This window comes from Rhipicephalus sanguineus, chromosome 1 (assembly GCF_013339695.2).
Source record: "Rhipicephalus sanguineus isolate Rsan-2018 chromosome 1, BIME_Rsan_1.4, whole genome shotgun sequence".
Taxonomy (NCBI): domain Eukaryota; kingdom Metazoa; phylum Arthropoda; class Arachnida; order Ixodida; family Ixodidae; genus Rhipicephalus; species Rhipicephalus sanguineus.
The window spans coordinates 263,513,229-263,541,220 of record NC_051176.1 but is presented as its reverse complement, the minus strand read 5'-3'; the positions used below and the strand labels follow the sequence as shown (position 1 = coordinate 263,541,220).

Below are 27,992 nucleotides of genomic sequence, written 5' to 3'. Positions count from 1 at the left end.
ATCGTGCAACTTTTTTTCGCTGAACTACCAGCTGCTGCGGACCTACACTTCAAAGATGGCAGCGCTCACGAGTCGTGCTCGGAGTACATTGGGCAAATGCTTTCAAATTCGGCAAGGAACCGTCGCAAAGGGTATGTATAAAAATGCTTCCCCATTGTCAGAAAAGCACATAATTATTTAATGAAACCATAAAAACCATTCCTACCTTGATTCGTGCGCGCTATTCTCTATTTACCTGGCCGGAGCGTTGGAGTGAGCACCGACCTTGCTTAACTGCCAGGAATAAACTGCTGCCGTATTAAAGAAAAAAAGGCTTCAGGGGCCGTATTTCATGTTATGTTATGACAGCGCATGCTTTTGGCTTCATCATTCTCCTGTCTCACGAGCCCTAGGTGTGTTCGAGCAGCATTGTATGTCGTTGGAAACGCTTTAGTAATAGGAACGGCACTGGGGTAGTTTGGCTTCTGGGTGCAGAACTGATCAGATAAGTTCAGTACGTCTACAATTATCTGCAGTTTCTCGAGCATTCCCTTCACAATTCAGGTATGTAAAAACGGAATCTGAAATTATTTTAGGAACCGCGTTCTCTAAATTTCTCGCGTTCTAGTATATGCATTTTCGAAATTCCGCGGTACGAAACACGCCGCATCAAGCGAAACCTTATATTTAAGAAATACTTCTTATTGCAGTGATGCATCTGGAGGTATAAGTCACAGTTTCGTCACGCCCTTTGGTGACATCGGAGGAAATTAGGCAGACAGTGCTTGTGCGATTTTCTGCTCACAGTACCAGAGCGAAAGCGGCTCTTGATGTCTACTCTTTCTCGTGAAACTACTTGAGCTGCTTGCATATTGCAAGCAACATGAGTGCAGACGAAGTAGCATGATAATATGACTTTACCTCACTCGACTCTCTGTTTCTCTGGGGACTAGTTGTACAATCATCCCGAGGTGCAAGTACAAAGCCCAGGAAAACCATAGGACTGCTGCGAAACCATCATTGGAGGGTAGCGTGAGTATCGGCGTATATTTTTTTGATCCCACTCGTTTACAAATTGTAAAACACGTTTATTTTCAAGATTAAGATACACAACCTGTGTCTTTTTTTCTCAACAACTCTTGAGTTACAACCACATAGCGAGTATCGGCATAATAGGCGACGTGACAGCCTGGAGCTAGGGCTCAAATGTCTCATACATTCGTCCACATACATTCTTCAGCTCTCACTTGACCAACGTCTGTTTTGACGCATACATCTGTACAAACTAAGTAATTTGTAGAAAACTTCCAGATGGCTTCCGCTGATGTCGTTGAAGCCACCATATTGTAGTACCAGCATGGTAGGGAGCTGTATTCGTGACATTGCAAGAAAGTAATCAGCAAACTGCATGCCCATATTCTGGCATAAATGCCAGCAACATTTCTGCGCTGTCTTTATCTCATTGAAACAAGCTAACCACAGCAGTGAAGATACTGCATTGATCTCATCAGAGCTGCCACGTTGAAGTACCAGTGGGTTAAAAAACGGCATCTGTGATGGCACTTACGAGTTATCATTTAAATAAAATTATTTGCTTGCTTTTAGGCATGCTACTATTTTTTCTAGGATTTTTAAATTAAGGTCCTTTGTTTGAAGCAAAGGTCGAAGAGTAGGAAATGACATGTTAGTACATTTCCAAAGAAGCACTGGTGCAAGAATTCGAAGTCAAGATTGTTTACATCATCTGTTGACGTTGTTCATCCATTTACCGTGAAATGTTCAAATAATGAACGAATATTATAACATGCATCCTTTAAATGCTGTGGTTTTGTGCAACAAATATAATGAAGGGTTGTCTGTGATGTAGTTAGCATCCTGCAATTGGTGACTACTGTGACATAAATAGGCATTGGAACATAGAAATGCACTTTGGCTGAAGCAACTATATCATTGTGAGCATTGTTGTTGCCTTATCTCCCTTCGCAGGCCAAACAGCCAACTTTGTGTTGAATTTCTATCAGATATTTTTCCATGTACATAGATTTAGATGCACATTAAAAAACCCCAGGTGGTCAAAATAATTCAGAGACCCCCATTAGGACGCACCTCATTATCATATTTTGGTTTTGAATTTAATTAATTAAAATTTTAAGCGAATCACGGGGGGCTAACAGCAAACTTAGAATAGGAAATAACAGAATAGTTTTAAGATATCCTGACCAAGGTCTCATGCAATAGCGGCTGTACATAAAACACACTTTCTTTAATGTCACTTATTATGGCATGTGACTTAATGAATCATCTAATGCAGAATGCACGTAACTGCCACTGTTATCGTGAAAAGTAAAGAGACGAAAAAAAAATTAGGAGTTTGTGGGAACTGTCTTGTTATGCCTATCATTTTCCATTCTGTAGCACGCTGCGTAGTACTAGACTTCCTCATGAATTGTTTTGTTATCCTTTCTGCCCGTATGTTAGTACCAGCGAAATGAAATGATTGTATACGTGTTGTTTTAAGGACAGTGGTAAGTTTCGATTCATGCTTTAGGAATGGCTGCCGTATGCACTTCAGGCAATCCTTATTCTTCAGTTAGTTTCCATTTCATGAGTAGGCTCCCCTGTTAGTAACTGACCTAGATGTGCGTAATTTTGTGCAGACTTCAGGGGCTGATTGCCAATCTTGAATTCTTCTTTTCTCACCAGGCTATTAATAGCATTATCTTTGTCTTCTGCATATTTATCTCTGTTGAGGTTCTTGATAATTTTTTGCAACTTGCCGCCAGTATTGCTGATGAGTACAATGTCGTTGCAGTTCAAGCAATGCCCATTTCAGTATTGCGCATTAGAAGATTAGGTAGCCTGTTTTGAGGAGTGCTTTTAGAAATGCTTTCTATGTGTTTTTTGCTTCTCGCAATGGCTGTCAACCCAGAACATATTGTGCAAAAACCCTCAATTGTTTGAACACACAGCAAATTGGCACTCGTTTCATGTAATGTGATAAGCTTTATGTGGAGCTTATGTGCATTGGGGCTCTGGACATAAGATATATTTAGGTAATGGAAACCAGAGGTGGTGGTCACACGGTACCATACACCATTGATGTATGCACCAGTCAGCTGGTGCATACATCAGTTGCTACAGCTCACATCATTTGGTGCGTACAGCGGGTGCATTGGTTGAAGGCCATTGCATCAAGCTATATGCACTGGTCACTTAATCCTCATTGATGCAAGTGCAAAAGGGCTGCCATGGCTCAGAAAGGAGCCAAGGCTCCCAAGGCCTCCCCTGCTCTTTCCTTTGGTGGTGCAAGTTTGTTTTGCTAGTGGTATAGAAATCGTGGGGATCGTGGATAACAACCCTTGCCCTCGACCACAGCGGCTTTGATGGCAAGCGGCGACGAGCATTACTGCGCATGTGCCTTCATATGCAAATGTTTCATAAGCCAGCACAGAGAGTGGCCCGAGGGGAGTGGTCGGCGAACGTTTGTCAGGAGTGCTCGTGTGCGTGGCGTGCGGTCCACCGGGGCCAGGGATAGTGGCATCGGCGCAGAAGTGGTTCGTGGAAGGGATTCTTGCAAGTTCTCTTATTGTTTTCAGGCTGCTGTAACGTTAAAGTTTGGACTAATAAATATTGCGTTTGCCCGCCGTCTATGAGCGCCTTCTTTTTGGAGTGGACAACGAACCCCCACAAAATTCATTCTCACTTCCAGGCACACCACGCGCATTCTCCTATGCTAAAAGAGGGCAATAGCAGTGGTGGTACTCTTTTATTTCTCTATAATAAAAAAATTTTGTTTTATTTTTCAGAGCTGGTCTTCCCAGGCGCTGGAATGAAACCCCTGCATTTGCTGATGCGCCAGACTGGACATTCAATGGTACGCAGCAACTTTTTGTGTGGTCTTGCTGATCAACGTGTTCATTAGCACTGTCACTGTTCTGAATGTGCTGTGTAATAACTTGAGTGGCACTATCTCGTATTTCCATGGCAGTATGGTGAAAGCGGGAGAAAGGCTCGTTATTTTCTTTTAACATGAAAACGTTACTCAACTAAACTGTCGAAAACATGTGCTCACTGGGTGTCCACAACTTCCGTGTCTAGAAAGCACAAAGACCTCTTTCACTGGAAGTGGTCAACACCGGTGCCTGTAGCAACTTGCAGCCGTGGTCAGCCATTGTAGCCGCAGATTAGGTGAGGGAGATCTCCACAGAGGAAGGCGAAGTCCTACTCGAAGGGAATGCACCATTGTCCACCCTATCATTTGGCCTTCTGCAGAAGGAGTGCTGCAGCAGCATGCATGCAGTGAGCCTGATGTTGGCATCGGGAGATGACTCGTTGGTGAAGCGCTTAGTTGATAAGGAAGCACGAGGGAATGAGTGTGAATCGAAACGTGTATGCTCTACACCCAAGTGACCAAATTCGAGAAGGGCTGGGAAAGGCAGACACAGGAACTGGTTCAGCAAAGTAACATTATGCATTGTATAATTGTACATGGTTGTGTGAAACATTGATGTGCTTGATGGACTCGTCAACGGAGCGGTTGGAAAGCTGTGGTACGTGGAGAAAGTTGTTCACGAGAAATAATTATAGTGTGGCTCATGTTCTAGCCTGGATCCGTTCGCACTGCACACAGAAAACGCAAATAATTTAGACTTAACAAACCAAACATTTTATAACACGATTCGGCCTCTTGCATTGCCTCATTTTTATAACACAACTCTGCAAGACCACTTTTCAGCACCCCTCCATCACAAGAACCTAGCCAAAAGAGATGCTTTTATGCTCTCATCACATAAGAGTATGCTTAGGCATCCCATGCAACTTTTCTTTTATATATGTTATACGCATAGGCTGCCAACAAAGGGTTGAAACAATACAGGACAACACTTGACCGGTTTTCTCATTTTTCACTTGTATACCTTGTGTGTGCTTATACCATCTATAAACGTGTTAAATGAAGCTACTTTTCCAGATTCTTAGCTCATCCTAATTCTTGCATCTCTTCAAGTTATTGCACATGGGTCACTGAAAGACATTGTGCATCTGTTGCTGCACAGAGTTCCATTTGAAGGACTTGTTGTTACACTTTAGGCAATCAAGACAGATGTATTTACACAAGTTGTAGATATAGAAGAGGCTTCTTACAACTTATGGCGACTGGGTGGATTGCAATGTGTTGAAATCACGTGCTACGTGACGCCACCAGGCAAAAAAAGAGTGTTCTACACTCGCCGCCATGGCTGCGATTGGCGCTGACTAACACTCCTACGTTTAAATCAACATATATACCCGAAAAAGTGGACGGGAGGATGACCGCCGCCGTAGCTCAGTGGTAGAGCATCGGACGCGTTATTCGAAGGTCGCAGGTTCGGTCCCTGCCGGCGGCAAGTCATCTTTTCGTCCACTTTACTTTCTTCACATTTATGTTCTAAATACTACAGATAACACCCCCTATACTTTCCTTGGCGTTATTGTCTGTTAGTTCTCATTAATATTGTGTCTAACAAAGATAAACGAGCCCTTAGAAAATGATCTCCCTTCCTTCTAGCACCACCCAAGTTTGATAGCCTCCTGAAGACGACAGAAGCTAAGTTCTTTCTGCCTCAAGTTAAGGACAGTGAAAATCATTATATTTAAAGCACTGTTGCATGTAGACCATGTAGCACACTGCATAGCACTTGCAGCTGGCCATACTAAGCAGGGCAGAATAATATTTTATGTTACGAGCAGTCAACGTAATGTGTGCAGTGGCATGGGCACAGAATATATTTTCGTCTGTAAATGGAAAAAACAGCGTGAAAGGAGAGGTAGCACAAGCGAAGGAACAGACAGGACGAGCGCTGTTCTTCACTTGTGCTACGTCTCCTTTAGCACTTTTTTCCCATTTACAAATGTGTGACCAACTAGCTCAACGAACCACACTCCTGGTATATTTTCGTCTGTTGTGCAGAAAGCAAATATATATATATAATCTATGCACGCATGTTATAGTGTGTCCTCTTTTTTTTTTAAAATTACTATTGGAGTGTGTTGGCATTGAAAAAAAAAAGTAGTTCTTTGTTTTATATTCTACAGTGCTGCAGTGAGATGATGTAAGGACCCACTTACAAAAACACATTCGGTCGATTCCACGAAAGATAAAAAAACGGTGTATACTTGATGTTCCCGATTTTCCTGATAATTTTGTATGTTGTGCACATATGAGTGCACAGCACGAAATCGCAGTTAGTTTTCAAATAAAAAATTTTTTCAACACAGGAAAATTCTGCAAGCGTCGCTGGTTGACGACGACCATTTTACGAAGGGTGCATTTTCGTAAATTCGGAACGATGCTGGCAGCTACTGAAGCTATATATTACAAATATCTTTCTTTTTAGCGTAAGTAGAAGTAAAGGGGAAATGCCTCCTATCATTTCATGGAATTCTGAACAAATTATGTAGTATTTTTAAAAATTCACGAAAAACCCTGCGTTTTTGAAAATCAGTCATATTTGGGACGCTATGGCTACTTCTGTGAACATCTTAGCTTGTTCATATTTGCAGTATCAATAGGCCTTTATGTGAATAATGAACCTCCACATTTGTATTTCTCTAATAACTTTCAAAGTAGTAAATTTTCATGCTCGAAACACCAAAAAGACAAAAGTGCTCCTCGATTCAAAAATCTATAATAAAAAAAACCCCAATCTCAATTTTGTTCAAAGTCCCCCAAAATGTTCTCAAAGGACTGCAGAATGATATTATGAAAAAACATGTTGCATCATTTTTATTAGAACAAAAGAAGAAAATGTCAAACATTGTGTTTCCAGAGCGTGGTGGCTACTGCGTAAAGGACATTTCTAGTAACAAGAAAATACAGTAACACGTCTTTTTCCTTCTCTGAGCTTCGCTAAACAACAGTAATGATCTATTGCCGGAAAGTGGGAACTGTTTTATAAAGAAAAAGATCGTTCCAATTAAATGCATTTGCGACACCACTTATTTCCTCGTCGACGGGCAGCACGGACATTTTCATTCCTCTGGATAATTTTTTTTTGAGTAAATGCGCTTCTATAAAAGCAACGAAGCTAAACGCGAAATTTGTGTAGCTGAGTCGATCATGCATTGTAAGAATGTGAGAAATCGCAAATGGCTAGAGTGGTGAACGACGAGTACCGCAGTGCAACCTAAGCACAGCAGCCACACATGGTTTGCCAGGCTTTGTCGCTCTGCACGAGAAAATGCTGGGGTGTCGATTGCGTTGGTTACACGATACATTTTTCACCGCTCGTCGCTCTCCCGCCCGGTCTCTGGGTCTGCACCGTGCGGGTCGTGTGGCGGATCGAGTGGCCCGCATTACACGCCTTCGTGTAAACGGAGTAGCATGCGATGGGCGGACAGGTGCAAAGGGTGGCGCGATAGACGCCCGCCTGAGCAGATGACAGCAACAAGCACGGATATGCCAGTCAGCCAAACACCACCTGAGATAGAAGTTAAGCATCCAAATTGTGCTTCACTTTGGTGCGATCACTGTCCTTCGCTCTGAAGGTGGCTATGGGCAGGCGTTATAGCCATGACAGAGTTTTTTGTACGGACTACCGAAAATTCCGCTGCAACGGAATTTTCGTTGTGTAGAAGATATTTGATCAAGTCTCTTTTGCGGAGGGTCATGAAGTAGGATGCGCGCTCAATTCAAGAGGGAGACCAGATCTGCCAGCACTGCTTCAAGAGATACAAGGACATGCAAAGCAAAGCAGATGCAATGCAAACAAAATGTGTTTTGTCTGTGGTCAAAACGGCTGCCACCAATCTTCACGTAATCGATTCTTTTTAAACTCTGCATTGATCACATAAGGTTTGACAACGTACACATTTGGGCCAACAAAAACCAAACCTCTTGGAGACCGCTCTTCAGAAATTCATTTCCATTCATGAAGAGACCTTGCCTTTTATTCCAATCTCTCAATTCTGGCACAGCACAACATCATAAGAGACGCATGGAGGGAATGCATTCTTTAGTACGCAAGATATGATTTATACTCAACTGAAATAGATGAAAGAAAAGGAGGCTACAACTGAAAGTGTGTACTGTGGACTGAGGGATGTCTAACACTGGCGTGAAGTCGCAAACCACGCAAATGCATTTAATTGGTACGATCTTTTTCTTTACAAAACAGTTCCCACTTTCCGACAATAGATCATTACTGTTGTTTAGCGAGGCTCAGAGAAGGAAAAAGGCGTGTTACTGTAGTTTCTTGTTACTAGAGATGTCCTTTACGCAGTAGCCACCACGCTCTGGAAACACAATGCTTGACATTTTCTGCTTTTGTTCTAATGAAAATGATGCAACATGTTTTTTCATAATATCATTCTGCAGTCCTTTGAGAACATTTTGGGGGACTTTGAACAAAATTGAGATTGGGTTTTTTTTTATTATAGATTTTTGAATCGAGGAGCACTTTTGTCTTTTTGGTGTTTCGAGCATGAAAATTTACTACTTTGAAAGTTATTAGAGAAATGCAAATGCAGAGGTTCACTATTCACATAAAGGCCTATTGATACTGCAAATATGAACAAGCTAAGGTGTTCACAGAAGTAGCCAGAGCGTCCCAAATATGACTGATTTTCAAAAACGCAGCGCTTTTTTTGAATTTTTAAAAATACATAATTTGCTCGAAATTGTATGAAATAATAAGAGCTATTTCTCCTTTACTTCTACTTCTGCTAAAAAGAAAGATATTTGTAATATATAGCTTCAGTAGCTGCCAGCATCGTTCCGAATTTATGAAAACGCACTCTTCATAAAATGGTCGTCGTCAATCGGTGACGTTTGCAGAATTTTCCTGTGTTGAAAAAATTTATTTGAAAAAGAACTGCGATTTTGTGCTGTGCAGTCATATGTGCACAACATACAAAATTATCAGGAAAATCGGAAACATCAAGTATACACCGTTTTTTTATCTTTCGTGGAATCGACCATTCCTTTTGTTTCCAAAGAGAGGATGACAGTTTACCCTTTTAGGCCGAAACATTTTTCAGCCAACACTTCCAGAGAACATAGTGGTGCCCAGGTCCTCTTTGCAAAAATTGACCATTGATTCATTGTTGAGACACATCGTGAAAACAAATGAATTATGCAACAATCTTTACCTTCTTGCCATTTTGTCTCAAAAATGCCAAGAGAGCAATGAACAGTCTTCTCATATTGCACTTGAACTTTAGGCATGCCTAAGCTTAGTGGGACATGTTACCATGCTGCACGCTGCTACATTTTTCACAAATCAATTTTATTAATTGTCTCAAGCCGCCTATCTTTGCTGCTCTATAGTTACTGGCCACAGTGTGTTATGACATAAATGGTTGCATGACATGAGTCACACTGCTCTGATGCATGGAGCTTGTTAGTTGTTGAGGGCCCATTTGTACACTATGCCATTTGTATGCATGTCTGCTAATTGGAGATGGAAATTACTGAGTTCCTTCTGCCTACAGAATAAAAGAACCAGTTGAATTTTTGGCAGTGCCATTCCTACTTTGCACTGTGCTTCCTGGCACTGTTGCTCCCTAATACATAGCTTTAAATGTGCATAAAAGCATGAGCTGTGCCATCTCCCCAAAGGACGATCTTGTTGTGTTCTGCTAATTGAGGTAAATAGTGCACGACTATGAAAGTCAAATCACTAATAGCCCTGCCCCATAGCAAAAATTTGTTAGAAAGAAGAAAAAAAGTGAACCGCTGCAAACGAGTTTGCCACAGCTACTTTTTGTTCAATATCTAGAAATGAAAGGGGGTTTGCAATAGACCTTTTTCAAGCACACGAGCACCACCAACGGGCGTCCAAGAGCTAATGGGAAAAGTGTGTATGCCGCAGCAGCCGCTGCGACGAGCGCGTGGGCCTCGTGCTTTAGCTTTCCACTTGCGCCGTACAGGCACTCCTCAGATAAAGTGAAGTTGGCAAGGGGTAACATATTACCACGTAATTCAATCATGAACTTTAGTATTTAGCTGCGACGGCCTCTCAACGATTTCCCCCTGTTCCACTGTTGGACCAGCTGAGCGACTCAGAAGTCTAAATTTTTTTTTTTTTTTCGCCAGTATGCCTTATGGCATTTATTAAATAAAAAAAAAAGATGCAACTTGATTTTCCATGAAGCACAGGAGTGGTTTATAATTCGTGGACACATTTGTAATCAGCGTCCATCGACACTGTCTACGAGCACAAGGTGAGGGTTTGATATTTCAAGGGTACACCAGAAAGTGTAGTCGGCATTTAGTAAAATGATATACATTCACTAGATAGCATGCGCATCGCTAGCACCATAGTTAAAAACGATAATTGTCTATCACCCTTTGTTGGCAGTAACTACAGGTGTTGGATTTTACGAACGCCGGTTGTGTTTTCGCGTGTTAGCTCATAGGTGACCATACTGTAGATATGTACATAGTCATGAGTCTTGCATGGCAAGGCTAAAGACAGAACATTGTCTGCCTGACTGAGGCCTTGTCACCTCTACAATGCTCTACAGTGATGGAGTATAGAATACAAGGGCATACATTAAATTTTTACAAAACCAATAACAAACAGAACATATTGTTGGTACAGGGCAATAAAAAAAAAAAAAATGTTACAGAACTTCTGTGCAATAACAATTAAAAGCAAAGCAGTCGGATGTGTAATAAAATAAAGGTTCTCAAGCACAATATTACACTGACAAGATGACAATGTGACTGACTCAACAAATACTTGTGCATATATAGCACAAACCAAAAACAACACGTGCAGTAAAATAAACCTGTTTGAAGTGATTCAGTCACAAGTGAATTCAATAACAAGCCCCTGTGGCATTAAATGCCATAGCGGCTAAACGCAGTTCGCCTTTGCGAACTGCGTTTCTGGAGGATCCTGAGACCCCATGTTCAGGCTGGGGGGACACCCCTCGCAAGTGTCCCTGCCCCTTCCCCAAATTCTTTTCAATTCTTTAAAAGTTGTGTCACCTTAACGCCTACTCTGAAATCTATCATATGTGGGGTTTTACGTCCCAAAACGAAGATATGATTTTGAGAGATGCCATAGAGGAGGGTTCCGGAAATTTCGACCACCTGGGTTTCTTGACACGGGCCCTTGCCCTAAATCTAAGTATGTACACGGGTATTGCGGCCACCGCAACTGGGATTCGATCACGCGATGTTCAGGTCAGCAGTCACGCACGATAACTCTGAAATCTGAAGGCCTTCCAAGGAGCAGAATTTTATTTAAAAGCACGATTTCAATTTTTATGTAATTAAAAATAAAGTCTAAATTTATAAAAACAATCTGGCCGCAATGACATGTTTGTCCCCCCTTGAGATTTATTTTTCTGGGTCTGCGTCACCGCTAAGTGCTCAAGTGGAAAGGTATCTCTTGCATTTTCATATCAGCACACTGCAAGTAATCGTTGAATAAACAAGAATTCGGTGTTATAGCTCACATCCCTCACGATAGCACGTTTTGACTGTATCAGCACTCTATAACATGCATGCCGCTTAACTGCTGCATCCGATATACATCCGCTCGGTAATACCTACATTGACTGCGTTATTCCTTTCAAATTTTATGCGTAGAGATACATGCAGGTGCATAGTAGTCAACAAGCAGCGACGTGTTATTTTCGTTTCATGCTCCCATGGAGTCAACGAGCAGCGGCAGTCAAAACAGCCGGCTTGCTCGACGTACACACTTTTCCCATAGTGCTGCGCACGCTCGCGGGCCGATCTGGGATTGCTTAAAAAAGGTTTATTGAGCGAGCAAGATTCAGGAAAGTAAAATGTTTGTCAAAATCATGCTTGAATGCAGATTGTTCCGACCTTCTGTCATCAATGGTGGCATATTGCGAAATGCCACAACCGAGGACAGGTGCCTTGATTCCATAACCAGTGGAATGGAAGACATGCAGGTGTGGCTGAGATGACACTGTCACTGTGATGCATCCACCATGGTTTTGCAACTTTTCAGCGAGCAGCAGTGAAGGCATTGCTGCTCCTAAGTGCAAGCAAGCACTAAGAACGTTAGCATTACGCTATGCCAGCTATGACTGAGCACAGCAGCCTGAAAATTTTTGCAGAGGTGGTTCCTGACATGAGTGTGTGACCCCTGCTTTTATGATTGCTCCTTCGAACCTCACCTGTAGTTTTGGTTAGCTATGGCGGGTTTATAATGTCGAGCAGTATGTTTGTGCTGGTATGTTTCTTTCTTTTGTAATAGAGTGATCCTCATTTACAGATGGAAGGCCGACTCCATTGATTGGGGCCCAGAAGAAACGATATCTTCAGCAGCTGGAGTACTGTGTAAGTACCTTGATGCACCCTTTCCTGCTGCTCCCTCTCCATTTTTTAAATGCTCTTTAGGTACTTTTGCAGTTGCACCAGTTTGTAAGCATGATTTTGTTACATTTATTAGCATTTTATCCTTTGTTGCTTCTTAAGAAATTGTGAATTGCACACTAGACACAGAGACAATGACAGCATGAAATAGAAAACGAAAAGTTGGTTTGGCATTTGCTTTTTGAAGGGACGTTTTCATGGTGCCATAAACACGTACTTGAAGACGCCTGCACTCATGCATGATGGTCAGGTCTAACACTAGTGCGATGAAAGCTCAGCTGTTTTGTATTAAAGCTCAGCTTAGCCTTTTTCCAGCTGTCCCTAAAGAATGATTCTCCTTGAATGTGAACCATGTCTTAGCAGCCATGACTGCCTAGTCTTGTTAGAAAATGAGTTTTCTCTGTCATTTTTTCCTATCACAAGAAAAGAGTGAGCTAGGTTGTGCTCCCAAGTTTTAACTTGTACTACCGACCATTCCAGGAAATGCTCTCAGCAGCTGCAGAGTTTGAAGTTAAAATTGGTATTCATAACTACTGCTGCTTTCCTCGTCCGGGGCTTCCTTTGTTCATGCACTGTTAAACACCGTCCATTGTTGCTGCAGTTCTTTGATAATTTAAACATTTCCAGTCTATTGGAATTTAGACCTGTTTTTAAGCTCAGCTGACCTGTTTACTGTTGCATATCATTGAGCAAACATCCTGCATCACCTGCATGATTTGCAATGCATTAGTTGATTGTCGTTTAAATGGATGGTGCATCAGCATGGTGATGCTGCTTACATGGTACCAATGTTTATGACTGGCTGAGTTTTTGATACACTGGATGTGTCCGAAATGCCTTGTATCTGTACTCTGTTGAAAATGATGCTTACAAGTTCTATGAGTTGCAGTAGTCACAGTTTGACGGCCTTTCCTGTCAACAATGTTTAAAAAGAACAGTCTCCATGTGAACAGTCTTGACAGTCTTCTCTAGGGTACAGCTGGACATAAACTTTGCATGAAACTATAGTTCTTCCTTAACACTTGTAACTCTTACGTGTCGTAACTACTATATTTACTCGAAAATAGGTTGAGCCCGAATATTGGTCGACCCCTGTATATTGTGCTCTATAGGAAATAAAAAAGATGATTCGAATATAGGTTGACCCATATCTTTTGTAAAATGGAAAAATCGGAACATGACACACGATAATTTACAATAAGCACGGCTTACAATACGCATGCACAAAACCTATTACATGTCAGTTTTCTGCAAGCAAAAGCATGGCCTTGGAAAGGTCTGTATTTTCTCAACATTTGGTGACAACAGAATCACGTACAGTGATCATGGTTCCGTGGATGACGCTATTCTTATTTCCACTGTTTAATCATTCAACAAAAGATTCTGGCTGAGCGTGCCAGTTTATGCAGCTACAGCGGCTGAGTCATAACTGTAGTCGGTAGCATTTACAGTGGTCTCTGAACGCTTTTATTTGGGGTCTTAATGTGATTCTTCCTTTTTATTGCTGTGGTGCGTCAATTTACAGCAAATAAACATACGTGAAGTACTAGTGTAGCTGGCTGTGCTTGAAGAACGGTGAGCGCAACAGTGGAATTCCATTAGCTCGGTATTTTTGCTAGCTTTGATCATGAATATAGCTCGATAGCTAATTATAGCTGACATTTCTTGAAAAAAAAAAAAGCAGACCTATATTGGAATAAATATGGGACATTTTGTCGTCATTGTTAACCCTTCAACTCCAAAGTCCGAGCTTCACTTGTACTAGCAATTTGTGCCAATACCATCAAGGATGAGTCCTGCTTATTCTCATTGCAGTTTCCATTGCTTTATTGAGGTGGATGAATGCAGGGCCGGGCAATATCGAAGATGCATGTATCTTAGATATTCTTTGGGTATCTTGTATGTCTGTATCATGATGCCTTTGGCAGATGGTGTATCAGTATCTGTATTTCCGATGTATCGTACGAAGTATTGTGTATATTAAGGTAAACGATACAACTTTTTGCACAAGACTGAGGCTTTATAGCAATTTGGGGCTGTTCAAGTTGAATACAGAAGTTCACACATTAATGCCAATTTTCTAATGTACAAACAAATGAATGACTAAGGCAGGTATTGTGAGGCGATAGCAACAATTATTATAAAATTTTAGCAACTATTTTCTTAAATATATTAAGTAGAATGTTGAACGGTCAGAAAAATCAGACCAACCAATTCTGCTGTCTTTCTTCATGCTTTGAAGAATACGTTCTGAACATGTGACATGCAGTGTATTGCTGTTCTAGCTAACAGGCACACAGTAAAATGTATTGTGCATTAGAGCCACGCATTATTTGGAACAGCAGTACATGTAGCTGCAGGTTGGAGTAGCTAGATTGAACTTTGCTACAGCTCTTCCACTGAATCTTAATACCCACTCTCTAGCTCCGTAATGCCATTCGAAACGCAAAGTCAGGTGCTAAAGAAGAAAGCAAATGCTTTATAAAGGGCCAGTAAACAGGCTCCGACTTTTTTTTTTTACACCCCCCAAACAAGCTCGTCAATTCATACAGTAGACCGCGGTGATTACATTTTCTAAATATTACAGCGCTGCGCGCCGCGCAGCCCCTCCATTTTAAAAAACAGTTATCGTGCCTCTTTCCTTCGCCTCACCAATCCCCCTTGTACGCGCAGTGACGTACCACTGAGCTTGTCGAGTGGTCTAAACCAGGCCTCAACAAGTAAACGTCAGTTCCTGTTCCTACCCACTGCTACGAAACTGCGCCTTGTTTCTTGGCCCTGCGGTGATGCGGTTTCGGCCATGCAGCTGTCGGGTTGTCACGCGTATATTCTTCGCACTGCATAGCACCTGCACACGCTTGGCCTTCGACATGAGCAACACGTGGATGAAGCTGTTCACTTGTGAGCTTCAAATCGAACGGAAAGGGGGGTAACCTCCAGTAGCTCGGACTCGTCGCACTTGCTTGGTGTCCCCATTGCATGCGCAGCAAGCGGGGTTCTTTTCTCTTGCGCCCCTTCGTCGTCTTGTAAAGCAAGCACGCATTCCTGCTGCATTGTGAACTGTCAGAAAGGTTTAAAAATACCAAAGAGCCGAAAACTGCCCGTCAAGTTATGGAGCACACGCGACAATGTAAACAATAAACAACCAGGAGCCGCAGCAAGTGGAAGTGCATAACGACTGATCAAGCTCACTGATGACGTCAATTGCTGACATCCTGTCATGTTGCCGAAGTGGGTGGAGTCACGACGACGAGCTACGCTTTCCCCTCGGAAGGGTGGCGAGGCCGCGCGAAAATTTGAAACCAGCTGAAACGGATGTTCTAACCCCTGTAACTTCCTTATTATAGCATGCACTCACAAAATTCTTGGGGCAGCATGTTCACATAGCAAAAGTGCGCATATTTCTCTTCATTACAATTTTTGGACCTCGGGGTTGTTTACTGGCCCTTTAAGTTTATTCAGCTTGCATTGCACATCTGTTGCTGTCGCCCACATCTCTCTGAACACCAGCATGCTGTTTCAAGTTATGAGATTATAGAAAAATGTGTTCGCTAGATTATATCATCACAGCATTCTCTCAAGGGTCGATGCATTAGCTTTATTAATCCTAAGAGATATATATATATATATATATATATATATATATATATATATTACACACACCACATACACTTACACACACACACACACCGTTAAATTTCGGCCCGCCCCCTCCCCTTTTTCTGGAGATTTGAAATATCCGCCACTGACTGAACAAGCGCCCTCCTGCCATTTTCACTGCTTCATTCACTGTTTTTATTCGCTTGATGAGGGCTGAGCAAGGGCCCTCCCTTCAAATCTTGTCGGATTATCTTTCACCGTGGGGAGGGGGGGAGTGCTTGCTCGGAATTTTACGGTATATTCAGTCGGCAGGTTTCTGTTTTCAGTTTTGCTTTTTTTTAAACATCAGGGCCTTAGAGTAGTTACATCTTTATTTATTCCTACATGGATGGTGTCGCATAATAAGAAAACGTGGTGAATGCTTTCTATGCCATTTGCAGATGCTACAGGCGAATATTCATCAGTACCAAGTTTCATACTTAACACCACATGGGATAATGAAGCACCCTTGTTTAGGTTGATACCGGCATTACACTCTTTGAACATTCCATAATGGCCCTTTTAAACAACCCACGCCGTGGCAGTGGCGGCTTATAGATTGTGATACATCTTTCATAGATATTATGAAGCATGCCCCCTCTTGCACACATTTGGATGTATTTCCTCGAGCTACAGCATAAGTATGCTTGCCCAAAGTTGCACAGTGATGCATCAGACTCATGATGGTGTCTCCTACGCGGCGGTTGGCCCATCGTTTTCGGATACCGACATTCTGCACCCCCAGACAAGCATACTTACAGCAGATGCATACGCGATACTGTTGGCAGTTAAACACATAAAAGAATTGGACACCAAAAGCTGTTATATACACACTGTTTGAGTTGTAAATGTGTTAAAAGTAGTTAAAATGCACAAAAATCCTGGGTTACATCACTCTGTTCGCTTCTTTGCACTACTTATGCACTGAAACAAAATGTCATAATATGCTGGGTGCCAGGGCACAAAGGAATCGAGGGTAACATGCTGGCAGACCAGCTTGCCACGACCATAGAAAGAAAAAATTCCAACTCCTCTATACCTGTCCCTTTTATATATTTGAACCCTTATATACGTAAGAGACTACGAATGTACTGGCAGCATTTGCGGGATAATGAAACTAGCAACAAGCTCCATCTTGTCAAGCCGAACATAGGGTACTGGCCACCCATCACCAAATTAGATGCCCGTTCATCAAAAAAAGTCAGTTGCTATGTGATGCCAGCAGACACAAAAAAAATTGTTCCACACTCGCTGTCACGGCTATGAGCGGCGCTGGCTAACACTCCCAGGTTTAAATGCACTGATATACCCAATAAAGTGGGCGGGAGGATGACCGCCACCATAGCTCAATTGGTAGAGCATCGCACGCATAATTCGAAGGTTGCAGGTTTGGTCCCTGCCGGTGGAAAGTTGTCTTTTCGTGCACCTCAGTTTTTTCTCATTTTTGATGTAATTACTACAAATAACATTCTCTATACCTTCCTTGGCTTGATTGTCTGTTGGTTCTCATTAATTCCAAGCAATAGATAAAATGAAAGGGAGTAGTTATACAGTTTGAGTAACTTTTACTCTATTAGCCAACACAATTCTACAAAAAGGGATACATATACGAAGAACTGGTTAGATGGATTACATCAGTATGCATGGTAAGCTGGTGTGTAATGAAACTTCTGCTGATTGTTGATGGTTACTGAGATCCATTTTGGAAAATGGCTTCAGTCAAGCAATGTTCTTGATATAAGATGTTAGCTGCATATTTTGGTTGCACATAACATAATTTGAACGTGAATGATCTGTCCGAGCCAATACTTGTAACACAACAAGAATGCTCATGTTGCAAAGAGTTGTAATATGATAAAAGATCTATTATTTATAGTACCTCTTAAGAGATTGGGAATTGGGAGAGGTAAACTTGCAGATGTTTGTCCTCCTTTTTGGTCAAACGTTCTAAAGCACCATGGCCTTTGCTTCAGCAGGGATTAATCTAGGGTAGCCTTGAGGAGGAGGCCCTCATCGTAACACTCGCTAAATCACTAGGTAGTGAGATGAAGGTGGATGCTTAGTGTGTGAGGACACGCAGCATATCGGATGTGTCTATAAAGACATTACATAATATTAAGAAATAGCCGTCTTGAGATCAAAGGGCAATTATTTTGGATACATTTCATGGACAGGGGTGGGCATGAAATAATAGATAATGCAGGGTAACTAGTCTCTAATTAACAGAAATCTAATATAGTTAACTTCTAAGCTTTTAGTATCAGTGGACTCATCATAACCTGTAAAATGAAGTGAGTTCTCTGTAAAAGCTGTATCAATGGTTGAATCTGCAAAAAGAAACGCGCAGATTCAGTGAGGTGTCAGAATCTAAGCGACCTTGGTTGGTTTATGGGGCTTAACTTCCCAAGGCGACTTAGGCTATAGAGGGCTTCGGATAATATGGTAGGCTTCCGGATAGTTTCGACCACCTGGGGTTTTTAAGCATGCACTGGCATCGCAGAGTGCACAGACTTGTAGCATTTCGCCTCCACTGAGATGTGACTGCCGTGGCCGGAACCAAACCCATGTCTTTTGTGTCAGCAGCTGAGCACCGTAATCACTGAGCCTCCTTCGTGTGAGACTCCTTCGAAATCTATTCACGTGTTTGCCTGCATCTGTGTTTGTGTATGTACTGCTTGTGTGTATATATGCCTTGGATATTCCCATGTTATGCATGTGTACTTTTGCCAAGATCATACCAGGCCACTTGTACAGCCACATACAGTGTGTGCTTCAAAGATCTGACGCAGTAGCCTGTGAAGTTAAAGAACTAATTTGCAGAGCACAATGTAATGTTTTATTTTGTTCAACTAAGGCTTCGAAGATTGGAAGTACTGGCCTTTGGAGTACCCAAGCACGTTCTGTACACACACACACAGCCTTATAAACAAAACAAAAAAGCCCACATGTAAGCACATATACTTCAATGTGGTGCAAATGGGAACATCATCTGACTGCGATGTGCAACATAACACAGTACTACTATAGAAATTGCGGCTGGTATTGCAGAGCCATTAGGTTTTGTTGAACGGCCCACAACTTTCTTTTTTTGTCTTTCCTCCTTTCTCTTCCTGGGTAGGGATGTGCTTTGGTTGCCACTTGGCAAGACATGCATTCGCTCCGTCTGACCATGGAGGAGTTGGACAATAGGATGTGTTAAAATGTGATTACCTATGGAACTACAGCATGACAAACTCCAACTCACAGAACATGTGAAACCAAAATGGAGAGCTTGAAGTGCATGTGTAGTTCGCACCCTTCAAGGCGCTATTACTGCTTATGTCGCTGAAAGGCAGGCAGGCAGCCAATACTGTGCTGCACCACCGTGGTGGTAACTGAGTGGCACACTACTGATATGGCTACGGTGAACTGGTTTCCTGCAACTCAGTGACATAAGCAATTATGTTGCCTTGAGTGGTGTGGCTAGGTGCATTTTTCAGGCTTCCAGCCTTGGTTTCACATGCTACGAGACCAAAAATTCATCATTCCACAGTTCTGCAAGTAACTACATCTCAAAGATATAGAGGTTATGGCTTTTGTAATGAGTCCATTTTAGTGAATACATTGAAAATTACTTGAGAAAACATTGAATTGCTATGAAAGTCCAATTGTTATAATTAATAATTATTTAACTCAGTCGCACGAAAACAAATGGAAGAGAGAAAGAAGGTGTGGGCAGCACCGCTGCTGTTACTGTAAGCAGTGTGGTCGGTGCTCCTTCCCTCATCCTTCTGACTGTAGGTTGTTAGCTCAGCCTCTAGAAGAGGCTGTCACTTCATTTGTGTCATTGGACGCACAGTTTTTGCCTATTACTCTCCATTGACAACAGTGACGTGGCTAACCCATGCACTCCTATCACATGCGGCAAGCACCAATGGTGGTCTCTTCATAAGCTAGAGTCTACTGCTAGTTTAGCTTGCCCAGCCCTTACAGATTACCTGCAGCAGTAAAAAATAGGTGGTCACCTGCAATTTTTTCCCACTTCCCCATTTCCTTCCTCAACCGTGCGTTGACCTCCCCTATCTCCTGCTGTCACTGCTTGTGCAGTCGGCTTGCAGTGCCAGTATCCTTCCGAAGACACCCTCACAAGCTTTTCCTCACACTCAAACCTTATTGCAGGGTGTGATAGGATATCTTAAACTGAGCGGTGACTGTATTGTCCACTTGTGTTCTGAGGGATGGAAGGAAGACAGGAGGTAGGCGCGTGAGGTTGAGGGTGTGAAGAAGGCGGGAAAACTGGCTCTGGCCCTACGTATATTACACTGTAAATGGTACTTCAGTGGGTGTGGTGGCTCACATTTATTTTTCCTTTCCGTCATTTGAGTCCTTCCTTTTCTTCTCTGAGCAGACACCAAGTAGCCAAATGTAATTGTTACATCTGATAATGTGGCATGGGAACGTCGTAGTGAGCAGTTTATTTCACCATAGAATACATAGAGAAGGTGCAGTGCCTGCTCATTGTTATTTTGTTAAACCCAATATCATTATAAGTGCGTTTGACTGCAGTTTAAATGTTAATTAAAGGAATATTGATTCAGTTTATTATTTTTCTCATATATCAAGGTAGCTCAGCTGCTGAGTTTATAATCACTGTATAAAGCCTCAGTTTCTCATGAGCCACAGCTGCACAGCACCTTTTAAACAACCTATTCAAAGTGCATGAAGAGACAAACGCCTTCGGTAAAGAACTTAAAGGCTTTAATGCGGTAGAAAACTTATGCTTGACCTGCTGGTCAAACGGGCAAAGCATAATGTCTCGAGGCTTGGAGCCACGTGTGAATATGGCAACTTCTTCTTCTTCGGAAGTTGCAACAACCTGCCCCGCGCAAAGCAAAGTTCATGAAAGCCGGTGAACTTCCAAAGGGTAGAGCAACTTGGTAGGTCGTTGCAGATGCGTTCCGTCTGCAAGTCTGATAGTACATGACCTTATTTTTTCATCGCGACCAGCGTGGACTTCGGTCACTCTGGCTAGCTTCCACAGTTGGCGCGGTTGTAGGCTGTCTTCAAGAAGTACGACGTCTCCTATGTTTACTTCCGCAGTTGGCTTGTGCTGACGGGATGATCGTAATTCTTGAAGGTATTCTTTTGCCCATCGTTGCCAAAAATCTTCTAGATTGCTCTGTCTGTGCTTCCATAATTGGTTCATTTGCTTTGTTGACACTGGGCGCAGCTCGGACGACTTCGGGCTTGGAATCGAAACCAGGCGTTTTCCCGTGATGAAGTGCGCCGCTGTGAGGGGTTCCGGATCTCGAACGTCACTGTAAACGTACGTGATTGGCCTAAAGTTCAGCACGGCCTCAACTTCCGTTAGAGTCGTGACAAGTTCTTCTTTCGTGAAACTATGCTGTCCGACGGTTTTCTTCAAGGCTAGCTTGACGGATCTGACTAGACGTTCATAGAATCCTCCCCACCAAGGTGCTCGCTCGACGATAAACTTCCATTCAATCTTGCTGTTTGCAAAGGTATTCGCGACTTCTTCCGACCGTATGCTTTTCCAGAGGTTGAGCAGTTCTTTCTTGCTTCGCTTGAACGTGAGAGCGTTGTCGGAGTATACAGTCGCAGGAAATCCTCTTCGGGACACGAAGCGGCGAAAGGCGTGCAGAAAGCTGGAAGCAGACATGTCTTCAACCAGTTCGAGATGAATAGCTCTGACGACCGTGCAGGTGAAGAGTGCTATGTACACTTTCTTGAACGATCGTGTGACCTTGACTAATAACGGTCCTGCGAAGTCAATCCCCACAACTTGAAATGGTTCGGCTGCATTTACTCTGTCGGGAGGTAAAGGAGGGGTTTGTTCCTGAAATGGTTTTGCCTGTTGACGACGACACACTACGCATTCATTGATGACATTCTTGACAAGCTGTCGTGCTTGCAGAATCCAAAACTGTTCCCGTAAGTGGACGAGCGTGTCTCGTACACCAGCGTCCAGGAGTTTGCGATGGTGCTGAGAAACTATGAGTTTCGAGTAACGATGTTTTTTCGGAAGGATGACCGGGTGTTGCTCGGAATAAGGTTTTTGACTGTAGTGAAGACGTCCTGTCACGCGTAAAATTCCGGTGTCGTCTAGGAAAGTCCCGGTATTGCGCAGAGGTGACGTCAAGGAGGGCTGCTCGCCTCTTCGAATTGCCCTTATCTCTTCCGAAAAGGCTTCTGCTTGGACTTAGCACGTCCAGTACATCTCAGCGTTTGCCATTTCATGGGATGTGAGAAATCCTGTTGCACTGTTGTCATGCTTCAGTTTGTTGACGAATCGCAAGACCCAGGCAGTTGTCCGGTGTAAACGAGTGATGGAACTGTAATTAGCGACAGAAATAATCGGTTGCGCTAACTGTGATGTCGTAGCCAGTGTAGTCAGTGCTTCGTGCACTTCTGTGTGGCATGGTTGTCTGTTCTCTTTGGTCGATAGGTCCGAAATTATTCGAACTTGCTGTGGCCAGTATTCGGTGCCTTTAAGTAACCACGAAGGTCCATGCCACCACAATTCTGACGATGCGAGCTGCTCAGCATTTGATCCTCTGGTGATCATATCTGCAGGGTTTTCCTTCCCTGGGCAATGGTTCCACCACTTTATGTTTGTAGCAGCTTGAATCTCATCCACTCGATGTCGTACGAATTGTTTCCAACGATGGCTGTCACCTCTTATCCAGTGAAGCACTATCATAGAGTCTGTCCACAGGTACACGCTGTTGAAGGAGTTAGGGATGGACCGATTGACGTGCTCGTAGAGTCTTGATGCGATTAAGCAAGCAAGAAGCTCTAATCTGGCCAGGGTTAATTCTTTGATTGGGGCTATGTGAGCCTTACAAAGGATGATTGTGGAATAAGACCCTTCTTGATAATTGAAGGTGCACAGGTAGGCGACTGCGCCGTAAGCGGATGGGCTTGCATCAGCAAACACGTGAAGCGTGCTGTTCTTAACCTGTGGTGCCAAATCGTGCAGGTAGAAGCGAGGCAGCTCGATTCCGTAGAGAATAGGGAGCTCATCACACCACCCTTTCCATTCATTCAGGAGTGAAGGCGGAAGAGCAGCGTCCCACTCGACGTTGAGCTTCCAGATGCGCTGAAAGCAGGGGCGTAGCCAAGGGGGGGGTTGGGGGGTTCAAACCCCCCCCAAAATTTTTCAGTTTTGCTTGCGTATATATACACGCACACATACAAACGTACGCACGAACATACACAAAGTATGGTTGAACCCCCCCCCCCCCCCCGAAAAAAATTTCTGGCTACGCCCCTGGCTGAAAGCATATCTTGGCTCTGATAGTGAACGGGGTTAGATATCCTAGTGGGTCGTACAGTCTTGCGGTTGCTTGCAGTATAAAGCGCTTGGTGTCAATTCTGGATTTCACAAAGTCAAGGACAGGTCCAGGGGAAAACGATAGGTTGTCGGTATCGGGATGCCAAACCAACCCAAGAACCTTGAAAACACGTAGTGGTTCGCTGACGGGAAGCTCTTCACAACCTTGCTTCAACTGCACGTGCTTGAGAACAGCTAGTTCGTTTGATGCCCATTTATGAAGTTTCATTGCAGCGGCAGCAAATATTTTCGTTGTTTCTGCGCAGAGCTTGATAGCTTCATCGACGTTGTCGGCTCCAGTGATTATATCATCAACATAGATGCAATCTTGCAGCTTTGTGACGGTAGCAGGGTACTCAGTGGACATCTTGTCTAAATGATGCCGAATAGTTCCGCAAGAAGAAACGGACTTGAAGTCGTGCCGAAAGGTACCCGTGTCATCCGGAAAGTGATCACCCTTGGGAGAGACTCGTTAGGTACGACAAGTTTCTCATACCAAAGGTATCGCAAGGCATCTCTGTCGTCTTCTTTGATCAAAATTTGCATAAATGCCTTTTCAATGTCGGCTACGAGAGCGATGCGGTGGCGACGAAAGCTTAACAGTAGGCTAACTAGATCGGCGTTCAGGTTGGGCCCACTGTGGAGACTGTCGTTGAGCGAAATATGCTCCTTTGCATGTGAAGAAGCATCGAAGACGACACGTGTCTTCGTTGACCTGTCTTCTTTGATCACGGTGTGGTGAGGCATATAATATTTTGGGCCTTTTGCGATTGCCGTGCCGTCGACCACTTCGGCCATATTATCATTGGCGTACTTGGAGATGGCCGCGTGGTACATTGTCAATAACTCAGAGTTTCGAAGAAGCCTCCTTGTCATCTGACTTAGCCGCCTTTGTGCCGCAGCCTTGTTGTCATCGCGTAGAATATCCGTCTTCCACGGAAGTCTTACTTCATAGCGACCATTCACTTGGTTGACGGTCTCCTTAAAATATGTCAGAACAGGATCGTCCTCATTCTGTGGTGATTCCATTTCCACGGAGTCAACATTCCAAAATCTTTCGATTGCGTCGTGTATAGGGCCAGCTTGTACGTTCAGAACCATGGCTTCCGTGCACAGCTCTGTCAAGTTGGTTGTCGCTGGTCCGTGAACTGTCCAGCCAAAAACTGTTTCCACTGCCCTTAAACCTTGATTTAAGGACTGTGTTTGGCCTGTCACAAGTTCCCAGTAGTGGTCGGCTCCGATTAGAAGCTCTATTGACGTCTCGTTAACGTGACTGGCTGGCAAGTCGAAACCAGCAATTATGAGGCCGTGGTTTGACATTTCTTTCAGTTCGCCGCCTTGAAGTACTGGAACCGGTTGATTGCAAATCTTCTCAATGACAAGTGCATCTATGCTGTATCTTGAGACTTCATTTGTACCCTGGAGGTGCAGCGTAACCTTTCGGAAGCTTCGCTTGTTGTTATGGCCGCCGAAGGATCCCACTGACAAATTTTCGTGGCCTGTCGTTTTGCACTTGAGTCATTTCGCAAGTCGGCTTGTCACAAACGTTCTCTGACTTCCACCGTCAAAAAGAATGCGCGCGACAGCACTTGTCCGACCGGAGGACACATGTACGATCGCTGTTTGAAGGTAAATCAGTCGTTGTCCCGTGACCGCTGGCATCTGAAGGGGCGTGGCCGCACTCTCAGAATTGGAACTCACGATGCTTGGCTCGCACATGGTTGTCGCGTGTCGTCGATGGCATTTAAGGCAGCTGACCTTTCTGTGGCAATCCTTCGCCAGATGAGATTTCATTGTACATCTGAAGCAGCGCCCATTTTGCTGAAGCTTGGTCTTCTTGTCTGTGATGGTAAGCGCGGCTTTGCAATGTTCGGTAGCATGTTCGTCGCTGTTACAGAAAAAACAGACAGTTCATGTGTGGTACTCTGAAGTCTGTGCTATTTGTTTCGACCTGCTCGATTTGAATGGCTTCTGGTATGACCTGCTTGCTTCAGTTTGTTTAGCTCGCTTGTTTCAGTCCGTTTCAACGCTCCAGGACTCGCAGCGTTCTCGTGCTTCCACTTCTCTGTTGATGAAGTCAAGCAGAGGTCGTAGGCTGCTCTGCGATGCGGAAGACGTCTGCTCACCTACTGCGTCGTTTCCGCTAGACGACGGGTGTTCGTTGGTTTGTTCACCACGCCGGTAGTACTCGAGGACCAGCTCTCGTGGTAGACTTCGGAGGATGATCGATTGTAGAACGGTTGAGAACGACTCCTCTGTAATCTTCAATGCCCGGAGACCACGAATATTAGCCTCGATGTCGTCATACAAGCGACACAATCCGCGTACATCTGCTGTTGACCGAACGGGTTGTGAGTCGATGAGCTGCTCGACGTGGTCTTTGACAATGATGTCTTCCTTAGCGAATCGAGCAATGAGGATGGCCCGTGCATCTTGATAACACCTCGAACTTCCAGGCAGTCCGGCAATAGCAGCAGCGGCGGGGCCTGTCAGCGATGATCGCAAATAGGCAAACTTGTCTACATCCGTCAAAGCCGGGTTCTCGTGGACTACGGTTTGAAACTGCTCCCAAAATAGAGGCCAGTTGCGAGGCGTTCCGTTAAACTTCAAAAGTTCGAGGCGAGGAAGCCTTATGCTGTGACTAGAAGTCGGTGTATCCGCCGCGGTAGAGTTTAGGTTTGGCGGTGCAGGTTCTGCCGATGGCTGCAACTGCAGAGTCCGGTACTTCAGTTTGGACGAGTAAGTAACAGCCTTGTCTATGTACTCGGCAGCATGAAGGAATTCTTGTTCACTGTCAGTGCCCGTTAAATACGGCTCTATCTCCCGATCAACAGATTTCAGCTCGCCGGTGATACCTTCCAACCGGTCTGCGAGTACCTGAAGATCATGCAAGCTTGCTCCGTCATTTGAAACAGCCGCCTCGATTTCATTTACTAGCTTCGTTAAAAGGGTGCGATGAGCTTTGCGCTTGCCTTTAAGCGAGTCCATGATGGTGGTCGGTTGAGTCGTGGCAGTCTGGACGATTGGCCGGTTGAGATAGACGCTTGTCTGCCCTCGGTTACTGTGGATGCCGTCGTTGGATGGCTCCTGGTGGGTTTCGGCACCACTTTGAAGAGACAAACGCCTTCGGTAAAGAACTTCAAGGCTTTAATGCGGTAGAAAACTCATGCTTGACCTGCTGGTTAAACAGGCAAAGCAGAATGTCTCGAGGCTTGGAGCCGCGCGTGAATATGGCAACTTCTTCTTCTTCGGAAGTTGCAACAGTGCATGTCAGGTGCAGTGTGGCTTCAGATGTGAAAAAGGAAAGACGACATGTCACCAAAAGTGAAGGTGGTTGTGACATTCCCAGTGGGTGTTTAAAATTCATATAGCTCTACAATGACTGCTCTGGCATAAACTGTCAAATTGGCCCTTCCATCTGGGTACTATTCTTTGAAACTGCAGGGAGCCACACACACTCCTTTTGTCTCATTGAGTGGTGAGTGGACTCGGTTCTTCACAACATGGCTGTACTAGTATCTTGCACCAAGAGATCACCACAACATTCTCAATGACGAAATGGTCGTACTGAAATGCAACATAACTATTTTTCACATCGTTCGGGAAATGAGGTGCCATGGTGTAATTGTCAGGTTGACTGCTAACTCAGAAAACTTCAAAAATGACAGACAATTTTCTGTCAGAACTGCTTAAAAATTTTTGTTAGTTAGTGACTAATTACCATGCTCTGCCCAACACCAGATGACTGCCATCACTGATTAGACTTCTTTATCGTAACCGCCCTTTTATTAAAAAGCGGCTTAATGTATGTAAATACCATTACCTGACGTCTTGATAGAAACATGTGGCATAAATATTTTTAATTATGATGGTTGATTGAATGTCTGCTTTTTTTCTGCAACACCATTTTGTCACCATTTCAAGTATAATTAGCCACTTTGTTTTCTTTTTCTACAGTGACACATTGTTTTTTTCATTTGCATTGCAATCTCTTTGCACATTACAATCTATTGCTGTTCTCTAGTCCTGCAAAGATGAAGTGCTGTAACTGTGTGGGGACGAAACGGCCTCTCTGTTATCTTGTCAGTGAGATGGTGCATGCTGCTGATTACGTATTTACGTATGTTTGCATTTTCAGACAACCATTGTGAAGTACTTAAAGGAAATCAACGAAGCCCAGGAAACAAGTGCGCACGTTGCTCAGGAAGAGGAAGAAATCAAAAAGCGTGTTGCTTCTGGAAAGTTCAAGCAGAAAGGCCTATGGGAACTGAAGATACATCAGCCCACTCAAGCAAAGAAAACTGCTAAAGCTTAGTGCATTTTATGTGAAAAGTAGATATTGTATTTCTGTACACATGCTTGCAGTAACATTAAAGTGGAATTTGTTGATTTTATTTACTGTTCATTAGTTAATCTATGAGTAGCTCATTGCTTACATAAACTGTTTCATATTCAAGTAGATTATTATGTAGATGATATGTCTGTGTATGTTATATATTTCCTTTTGCGATTCTGGCAATCCTAATAAGCTTGACAGTGTGAAGAACAGAGATTATGACTCGGTGGCTGTGACGTTCTGCTGCCAAGCACAAGATGAAAGGTTGAATCTGTGGTAGCCGCAGCTGCTTTCTAATGAAGGAAAGTGGAATCCAGATACGCTTATTGTGCTTTTGGGGCATCAAAACTAACCAGGTATAAACAGAT

General features: G+C 43.5%; 1 protein-coding gene across 1 annotated transcript; it reads left to right on the top strand.

Moving 5' to 3' along the window:
- The first annotated feature begins 12 nt into the window (after positions 1–12).
- LOC119378866 (39S ribosomal protein L52, mitochondrial) lies at positions 13–27,682 on the top strand. The gene is made up of 5 exons (XM_037647915.1): positions 13–131; positions 933–1,011; positions 3,786–3,853; positions 12,216–12,280; positions 27,427–27,682. Exons 1-5 carry the CDS (start codon positions 56–58, stop codon positions 27,601–27,603), a joined length of 465 nt encoding a protein of 154 aa, XP_037503843.1. The 5' UTR covers positions 13–55; the 3' UTR covers positions 27,604–27,682.
- Positions 27,683–27,992: the final 310 nt, after the last annotated feature.